At 49.8% G+C, this 9,888-nt stretch overlaps 1 protein-coding gene across 1 annotated transcript in view; it reads left to right on the top strand.

The window, feature by feature from the left end:
- CPEB1 (cytoplasmic polyadenylation element binding protein 1) overlaps nt 1-8,009 on the top strand; it is a 94,567-nt gene extending 86,558 nt beyond the window's left edge. Inside the window, exons 11-12 of the mRNA XM_006152849.3 lie at nt 4,493-4,573; nt 6,522-8,009. Coding sequence (XP_006152911.1) covers nt 4,493-4,573; nt 6,522-6,632 — 192 coding nt within the window. The 3' untranslated portion in view covers nt 6,633-8,009. The remainder of the gene's footprint in view (nt 1-4,492; nt 4,574-6,521) is intronic.
- Nucleotides 8,010-9,888: the final 1,879 nt, after the last annotated feature.

Here is a 9,888-nt window from a genome sequence, read left to right as displayed (position 1 = left end):
GCACCCCCACCCCCACCCCCACCGGTATATTCCATATTTGACTCCTTGCTGTCTTCTTTTCCATCTCAGATAAACTACTCACCTCTGTAGCTCTGTTCCTTCCTTCAGACCCAGGTTCATCCCTCTAGCCTTTGCCCTGTCTAAGCCCCGCCTTCCTGTGGGGTCCTTTCTTTGGGATGTCCTGTAATCCCTGACTCTTCTATGTGCAAAATGGGCTTTTTCATATTTCACTGAAATTAGTTTTGCCTGGTGACCTCAGCCAGAGTCCTCTGGTCTCATAGGCCTGGAACCCATCAGTGCTGGTTCTCCCTTGTTGGCCCACCATGCCCAGGCAGCCTGGGTCCTGCGGACCCTTCTGTTAAGACTCTCCTTGGTCCTGGCCTGTACTCTGCCTGTTGCCACCAGTCTTGTATGGGCTTAATCCCTGTCCTCTGAGCTGCCATTTTTGTCTCTTCGTTTCTACCTCAGATCTCTCTGCTTCAAGGCATTTTTAAAAGACTTTCACAAGATTAGTCTTCCAGAAATTCTGGTCCTCTGTCATCTCACTTCAAGTGGAGTTCTCTGTCTGCTCTACCAGTTTTGGTTCAAGGCTCAGGGGTTCAGAGCATGCCCATCCCTCTGTTCTTCAGGTCCCCAGCCTTTACTTTCTCTCTAAGTCCTCCCTATTTCAAGGACTCCTGTTCACAGTCTGGTTTCACCAGTGTTGGTGGCCTTTGTTGGAACCACACAATTGGAAGTTCCTGGGTGGGACGTTGATCCTGTTTTGTTTGCTGCCCAGCTCAGCATGTGCTGTTTGTGCTGTTCTTCACTTTCACCTTCTGGACACAGGGACTCAGTACACTTCAGCTCCAGTTGGGTTGGGGTAAGGGTGGCCTACTGGGTGCCTGTGTGCCTGAGACTGGGTGATGATAACGTCTCATGCCTGGGTGGGCCTCACCAGCCCAGCCTTAGCTATGGAGCGTGTGCCTTGCCATACGAGAGCCCCGATCTCTGTGGCTCTCTGCCAGTGCTGATACACCTTTGGGTGGTTTTCAGGTACAGGTGATCCCCTGGGTCTTGGCCGATAGCAACTTTGTCCGAAGCCCGTCGCAGAGGCTTGACCCCAGCCGGACGGTGTTTGTTGGTGCTCTGCACGGGATGCTCAATGCTGAGGCACTGGCAGCCATCTTAAATGACCTATTTGGTGGTGTGGTGTATGCTGGGATTGACACAGATAAGCACAAGTATCCCATTGGTAAGTGTCCCATTTCTGTGTGGGAAAGCTTGGTGGCCCCTGGGAGTAGACGAAGATGTGCTGCTTCCCCACAGGAGTGGAGAGGCATGACCCAGGTCTACAGAGCAGCCTGTCCCTGCAGCAGGGCCTCTTTTCCTAGATGAGTCGCTGGTCTTGGTCCCTCTTCACCCCAAAACAGGACTGAGACTATAGAAGATGATAGGAGATAAGAGTTAGGCAGGAACTCCGTGGAAGCTCAGAGTTCATAGACAACAGGTGATGTTTGATTAAAGTATTTTTCCTGAACTTCATTAAACATTCTTCAAGCCGTGGTGGTGTCTAGGGTGAGAGACCACATCAGGCTGCAGGAGGACTTCCTGGGTGACTCAGACAGCAGAATGGAGTCATGGCCCATCTTGTCCTAGCTTTGAGGAGTCTATAAGCCTAAATGCTGCATTTTTTTTTAGAATTATTTTATTTAACTTTGTTTGTTTGTTTATTTCAATTTGACCAGAGAGTGTTAGAGTGAGAGAGAGGGGAGGTGAGAAAGCAAGCCACCAGGTCTGGGACACTAACCGAAGTTGGCCATGTGGGAGTCCAGCACCCTTAATTACCAATCCACCTACTGCCTGCAGCTGCTGTGCTTTGATCAGCCCCTCTGAGAAAGGTGGTCAGCTCCCTATTCATGGCAGAATAATCTCAGTGGTGGGGTTTGTAGGTGGAGCAGAGCTGGATGTGCTAATCCAAGCGCTGGCTAACCTGTCGCCCCAAATTGTGGGTCTCCCCACCCCACCGAATGTGGTCAGGAAGCAACACCATGTGCTCATCAGTGCTGAGCCACAGATTGAGGCAGGGGCTCAGAGACTGCAAGGGAGGAGGCAGCAGTGACAGGATACAGGGTTTGAGAGTCCCTCCAGGCAGGAGGGCTCTGACCACTGGCGCTGTCCTTCTGAGAGGTGTCTTTTCTGCACCTCGGTTTACATTCTGAAACCTTTAACCTTACCTGTGCATCTGCCTCTTTACCTGTGCACTGCAGGAGCCTCTTCCCTCCCCATTTTGGTCAACAAGTCCTTGTTCCTAAAGGGTTTATGCTAGCATGGATTTTGTTTTTGTTTTTCAGTGGTGGTGGTTTTTTAATTTTTTTCAAATTATTTTATGTATTACTATTTTTTGGAGAGATTTTTTTCACTGTAGGGCGCATGCGCTCACCAAATAGACAGAAAGCAAGAAATCACCCTCCAGAGGGGATGATCACACTATAGTCCCTTCTCCATTCTCCTCTTGGGATTTTGGGCACACATGCTCACACACCCAGCATGAGTTTTAAGCCACCGGGTCTGGGATTTGAACCACAGTCAATTATGTGGGAGTCCATCAACATAACCATTATGCCATCTGCTGGTCCGTATTTATTATTGTTATGTATTTGTTTATTTTTTAGAGAGAGATTTTTGCTATAGGGCGCGTGTGCTCTCCAGAGAGACAGAAAGTGAGAAATAATCCCCCTGGGAGGATGACCATGTCACAGTCCCTTCTCCACTTGGGATTTTGGGCCTGCATACACACATATCAGGTGTGAGTTTTAAACCACCAGGTTCAGGACTTGAACCACAGTTGACTACATGAGAGTCTAGCGATGTACCATTGTGCCATGTGCTGGTCCCATTATTACTTTTTTTAAAAAAAAAAGATTTGCTGTAGGATGCACACACTCACCAAAGAGCAAGAGAAGGGAAAATGAGAAAGCAAGCCACCAGGTCCCAGACTTAAACTACAGGCGACCATGTGGAGTCGGTGCCTTAACCACCATGCCGCCTGCTGGCCTCGTAGTGGTGTTTTTCATTGCCAGAGGGTCCATGTGCTCACCAGAGAGTGAGCGTGCACAGGAGCAAGGCCACAATCTTTCTTCCTCTGTGTTTCCTCCCCCCTCAGGATTTTAGCGTGCATGTACCCACACTGAGTGTGATTTTCAAGCTGCTGGGGTTGAGATTCGATCCACAGTTGGCCGTGTGGCATCTGTCTCCCAATGCACAGTGCTTAACCACTGCACTACAAGGCTGGCCTAAGAGTGGTTTACAGCTGCAGTAGTACAGTAGCCACCGGTATAGTTAAATGTGGCCATTGAATGCTTAAGATGCAGGTAGTGCCACTTGTTAATAAAATGTATTATTTTAGACATTTTGGGTTAAATAAAGCATATTATTAAAATTCCCCTTTTCATTTCAACATGACTAATTGGAAATTTTAAATTTTGTAAGTAGCTTTCCAGTGTTTCTGTTGGACGACACTAGTATGGAAACAAGCATTTAAGCCAACTGGTGGCCTGGTGGATAAGGTGGCTGGATCCCACATAGCAGATTGTACAGTTAAGAGTCCCAGTCCTGGCAGCTTCAAAAATATGCTGGGTGCATGTGAGCCCACAATCCCAGGAGAATGGGGGAGAAGTGGAATGTGGCCATTCCCCTGGGGGAGGTGACTTCTCACTTTCTGTGTCTCTGGCGAGTACATACACCCTATAGCAAGCTAAAAAAAAAAAAAAGAAACAAGGGTTTTCTGAGTATCTCGAAGGGTGTCACTTGGATGATTTTGGCTAGAAGGTAAGCTTGTGTCTGTCATTCCTAGGATCTGGTCGTGTGACATTCAATAACCAACGTAGTTACCTGAAAGCAGTCAGTGCTGCTTTTGTGGAGATCAAGACCACCAAGTTCACCAAGAAGGTCAGTGGGCTGCTGTAGTGTGGGGTTATCAGAGATGGGCTTGGGCTGGGTCCTGCCCAGGGTGCCCTGAGATGACGCTGTGCCTGTGCTGGGCGGGCACGGGGAAGTGACCGAGCATTACCATGAGCCTGAGAGGACCCAGCCCAGGGAGTGGAAGGGAACCGAGCTGGCGAGACGCCTTCCCTTTCTGTATTTCTCTGCCATTACTAGGTAGCCTGGCTTCCCACGGCCCAGCCTCTCCGACCTCTCCAAGTCCTCTGAATGCCTGCCTATTGCTGTGTGATAAGAGAGAGGGTCAGGGTACAGGGCGCTGGGACCAGGCAGTGAGGTGTGTGGTTGTCGAATCCCGGAGACAGCCAGCTGACCCAGCTATCCCCGTGTGGTGTGTGGTCTGTCCTCTAGGATCCCTGTCTGAACCCTCTGCCCTCGTTCTCTCTAGGCCTCCTTTAACATAGGCAGACATCTCCATTCTCTGTGTGGCAGATCATGCGCCCTGTTCTTCCAGCCCATCTGCCTTTGGGTGAGAAGAGCTATTTCATCCTCCTGTTTTGCTTTTGTGCAGGTTCAGATTGACCCCTACTTAGAAGATTCTCTGTGTCATATCTGCAGTTCTCAGCCTGGTCCTTTCTTCTGTCGAGATCAGGTGAGTGCCCTGCGTAGCTGAGATGTGTATGAAGTCCTTGCCCTCAGTTCAAAGGTGTTAGGCCAAGTTTGTGACATTAAACATGAGCTACTCGGTGGTGTCTTCCCCTCCCGCCCCAGCTAATCAGATATGGATGTGGGAGGGAGACTGTGTTAACTCACAATCCTCGGACCAACTGCGGTGGTGTCTTAAGAAAGCGTAGAGACAGCAGTCAGGTTTGCTGAGGGGCAGCCCAGGGACGTATTGCAGCTAGCTTGGCCCAGAACTTGGGGAAACTTTGTTGAATTGAGTCTTGAATCTTTGCCCATCTCATTGCCTGGGATGTTGCTGCGTAGTCCGGCACTGTTGCTGATAGGGTTTTACGGACGGTGGAACCCTGGCTGGGTGTGGTCAGCAATACCTGTGAGCCAGGCCCTGTTGTTTCAATGCCAAGGCTTTTCAGACTAATTTTTTCTATTCATGGACTGCTTTTGTTAACTCCGACTGCTTTTCTGTTTGCACCTGGGCTGTACCCAGGGCTGTCAGAAACGAGCAGAAAGGACGGCAGTTTTCTACCGAATGTTTCTGGGTGGCAGGGCGTGGATCTGGATGTTTTTGGCAGTGCTTCTCAGGTGGTACACACAGCATCTGAGGGTTGCCTTCTGAGTGCAGATTCTGATTCAGTATATTTGGGGTGGAGCCTGAGAGCCTTCATTTTTAACCTTCCACCTTTGACAAGTGTTAGGGGAGCTTTGAAGCCTATTAGGACACAAGCATCCATACTTAGTTTCATTTTTTTGTGTGTACATGGGTGTTTTTGAATATTTGTGGATGCATTAGACATAGACCCTTTTTTTTTTTTTTGAGAGGTTTTTGCTATAGGGCATGTGCCCTCACCAGAATGACAGAGAAAGAGAGTCCAAAAGCGAGAAATCACCATCCCAGGGGGGATGGCCACACCACAATCCCTTCTCCATTCTTCTCTCAGGATCTTGGGCATGCACACACACTCGCCCAACGTGAGTTTAAGCCACTGCGGTGGACTACATGGGAGTCCAGCAGCGTGGCCATTATGCCAACTACTGGTCTCTTTTTAATTTTTTTTAATGAGAGCACATGTGTGTGCATGCACGAGAGAGACTTTTGACAGGGCCTCACCACATTGTGATGCTCTCTGCTCAGCTTCCCATTCAGCTGGGACTATGGGTGTGCCCATCACACGCAGCCTGTTCAGGTTGGGAGGGGTCCTATGAAGCCTCAGCCACCATGTACTTGTGCCTTCCATGTGGCTTGTGCCACTGTGACTAGCCCCTTAGTCTTTTATAGTGGTGCTATTCTTGCTCAGGTTTGGGGGTCTCTGGGTAGGTAGTTGTTTTATAGGAGCTCCCAAGGGAGGGTGTGAGTAAGTTTGAATTGTCAGATAGTGCCTAAGAACAGGTATTTCTCTGGGCTTTAGCTATCGGTGTCTTTTACAGGTGATCTCCATTTTCAGGCAAATTTAAAGATGAGTGGCTTGCCCACGGTGACACAGCTAGCGGGCGGTAGGGCTGAGATGGAGGTGCACGTCCAGGCGCCTCTACTTGCTTAGTGGGAAGGGAAGGCACCTAGCCCAGCGTTGGAACCTGCAGCCCCAGTGTCCCTCAGCGTTCTGTGTTCACTGCCATGTGTGGTGCAGCTCCTCTGTAGGAAGTGGCAAGGCCAGGCACATGGACCAGCAGCCACAGCCGTTAAGAGAGGACCAAGGTAGCCACATGGTCTCTAGGAACCCAGCATGTTTGATAAGGCCCCCATAGAAACAGGCATTGGATCTGTCGTGGTGGGTCATCAGGCTCTGGGTAGGGGTGAAAGGGCTCCCAGGGACCACTTATTCTAATCCCACCGAGGCTAAGGAAGAGGAGGCAAGTCATCAACAGCCCCATGGCTGGTGCTGACGCGGGCGTGGCCTCTTTCTTCTCTGTCCCTTGCCTAGGTCTGCTTCAAGTACTTCTGCCGGAGCTGCTGGCACTGGCGGCACAGCATGGAGGGCCTGCGCCACCACAGCCCCCTGATGAGGAACCAGAAGAACCGTGATTCCAGCTAGAGAAGCTGGCCTTGCCCAGTGGCCTGTGGCGCCCAAGGCTGGCTGGGGGGGCAGCAGCCTGTACCACCTGCCACTGGCGACCAGGAAGCTGGCTTCCCGAGGACAAGGGAAAAATCGTAGTCACCTTTGCACTTGCTGAATCTGTCTTTGTTTCTGCACTAATTAATGCACAATGAGTTTTGTCGGGTTTTGTTTTCAGGGGGTGTGCCAGGGCAAGGACCCTCTGGCTCACCCTCCAAGCGACTCTGTAGTTTTCCCAGATTTTAGTTCCTCATTTTGCCGATGAAAAGCAAAAAAGAATGACGTGTCCAGAAGGTATTGACACGGATGCCTACATTTAGGTTTATTTATTAAAAGCGCTTTTTTACATTCCTTGCAATACTGATGGTGATGATGTGCAGGTCATTGGTTTCATTCTTGCAGTTGCCATACAGTGCCTTTCCATTTATTTAACCCCCACCTGAACGGCATAAACTGAGTGTTCAGCTGGTGTTTTTTACTGTAAACAACAAGGAGACTTTGCTCTTCATTTAAACCAAAATCATATTTCATATTTTACGCTCGAGGGTTTTTACCGGTTCCTTTTTACACTCCTTAAAACAGTTTTTAAGTCGTTTGGAACAAGAGATTTTTTTCTTTCCTGGCAGCTTTTAACATTATAGCAAATTTGTGTCTGGGGGACTGCTGGTCACTGTTTCTCACAGTTGCAAATCAAGACATTTGCAACCAAGGAAAAAAAAATTGTTTTGTTTTATTTGAAACTGGACCGGATAAACGGTATTTGAGCGGCTGCTGTATATAGTTTTAAATGATTTATTGCACCTTCTTAAGTTGCACTTAACGTGGGTGGGGAGGGTTGATAGAAGTTTTTAATCACAAAGTCACAGGACTTTTTCTTTTGTAACTGAGCTAAAAAGGGCTGCTTTTTGGTGGGGGCAGATAAAGGCTCACAGGAGCCCTTTCTCTGAGAGGGGGCAAGTACCCTTCCTTTATATTTTCCATTTGAGGAATGTATGAAACAACAGTTGCAGTTGACTGAAATGCTACTGGAATTTGAAAACTTGACTTTTTTTCCTTTTTTTTTTTTTTAAAGAAAAAAAAATAAAAAAAAAACAAACTACTTGCCCCTCTTAGGGAAGCTGTGTGCCAAAGAACCAGTGTCATACCCCCCCTCCCTGCTGAGCTGACGTTGCATTGTTGCATATCCCAGCTACTCTGTGGGTTTTGTGAAGCTGTGTGTGAAGTCTCTACCTCATTGTAGTATATGCAGGCAAGACTGCACTCTCCTACAGATGTGTGGAGTAAGCTGTGGTGTAGTTTTTTTGGCACATAATAAACACGTTGCAGCAGAGTTCTGGCTTTATCACTGTCGGAGGCGTGGGAGCAGGGGGTAATGGGCTGACAAGATCTGAGTAAAAACTCAGGTTCCCTTGGATTTTCTGTGGTGGACGCCGGCCCAGGATGATGGAGGGACAGTGTAGGAGACCGGTCCCAGGAGTACTTCTGATCACTCCCACAGTTGAGTGGACTTCGGAGATGTCTATGCAGTGGGTGGGTGCTTCTAGCTTGAGTATAAAAAGCTTTTCATGTCCAGCTGGGGCTGCCCCAGAGCCAGCTTAGAGAACGCCGGAGGCACAGATGCTCAGGTGCCAGCAAGCGCCCCTAGTTTTGTGTCTCTTGTAAGCCTTGGCCTGTTTTTTTTTTTTTTTTTAATATTTCACTTAGATAGATAGATAGATAGATAGATAGATTTACTTATTTATTTATTTAAATTTGACCAGAGAAGGACAGAATGAGAGAGAGAAGGAACGTGGGAAAACAAGCCACCAAGTCTGGGACTGGAACTGCAGTCAGTCAGGTGGGAGTCCAGTACCCTTAACCACCACGCCACCTGCCGGCCCCAGCCTGTTTCTTTTTCTTGGGAGGCTGCTTGTCCTTTTGGACTTGCCTGTGCTGACACAATTCCTTTTTGAGAGAGAGAATTTACGTTTTGCTCTTCTTCAGAGAGCCCAACCACCTCCCGGGCTCCCAGGATTTGACAGGGTCTTAGGGTTTTTCCAGGTAGGTGTGCTTGGGCCCAGCTATTGGACTGATCCTTTGGGAGAGACCACTGTGTAGCCTAGGGGAGGGAACCCCGCACACTGAAGCACCTCTTCTGTTTAGTGCAGGCACCCACTGTGGGGTGGTGGAGTTGAGAATGAGAACTAGAGGCCTCATCTTTTTTCTAGGCCTGGCAGTGGCTTGATGGAAGTTTGCTGGTGAAGGGAACGCCTGCAGCTCTTCCCAGATGAGATGCCTCTTGACTCTTGTTCTGTAGAGAGGCATCTCTTCAGCCCACTTCCTTCCATTCCAAGTGCTATTATCAGGGCCAGAGCTTCCTGTCCTTCCTTCCATGCTTAGTCAGTTGGGTCTGAATGGAGTGGCCAAGGTGAGATCTGAGGGGGTAGACTCAGGGCCCAGCGTTGCCTCCAACTTGGCTAGTCCAGCCTTTGGGGAAATCAGGTGGTGCCCGGGACTCCATTCAGCCCAGCAAACAAGAGTTAGAGGCAGGGGGCAGTGCCCTACCTAGGTTGGAAGGCCCCTGAGGGCAGCCTGCCCGGTCGACTTAGGAAGGGCCTGATTTGGGGACTATGTTGGCAGGAGCAACCTGAAGACAGAGGCTGGTGCAGAAGGCACCTTCACTGCTGGGATCTCTGCAGGTGGCAAGGCCCTGCCTTTATTCACTTGGGTATTTGAGAGTTTGCTCATTGCTAGGCGCTGTTCAGGCCCTGGGGAGTAGCTAGACAAAACTAGTTTACTGTCATGGAGCTCATCCCAAGTTGTCACGGGGCAATGTAAAATAAGGGACAGCCGCTTTGAAGCGATACAGAGGGGAGCCGGCGGGGAGGGGAAGTGGGGAGAAAGTCCCTTTGGTAAGATGTAAGAGCAAAACTCCAAAGAAGTGACATAAGTAAGCCTCTCCCAGTCGCACGCTGTCCCCGCCTGCGTAGACTTGAAAGTGACCCGTGGTCGGGGTGGGGTCCTAGACGGGGCGCCATCCCCTTTTTTCTCACTTCCCCATGATCCTGCTTCGCCTACCTCCTTCGTCATCCTAAAGGAGAGGCCTCCCCTTCTTTCCCGGGCGACTGGATGGGCCTCGGTAGTGCGGAGCACGTGGAACCGGCGATCGGGTTACTAATGCGGTCTGGCTGGGCGCCACCGGGAGCCACACCCATAGGGGCGGGACCGGCGCTCGCCCCGCCCCCTCCGGGAGCGC

The sequence above is a fragment of the Tupaia chinensis genome, unplaced genomic scaffold (assembly GCF_000334495.1).
Source record: "Tupaia chinensis unplaced genomic scaffold, TupChi_1.0 Scaffold000359_1, whole genome shotgun sequence".
In the NCBI taxonomy this organism is placed as follows: domain Eukaryota; kingdom Metazoa; phylum Chordata; class Mammalia; order Scandentia; family Tupaiidae; genus Tupaia; species Tupaia belangeri.
Note: the sequence above shows the minus strand (reverse complement) of the source record. Positions and strands in the feature narration are given on the sequence as shown.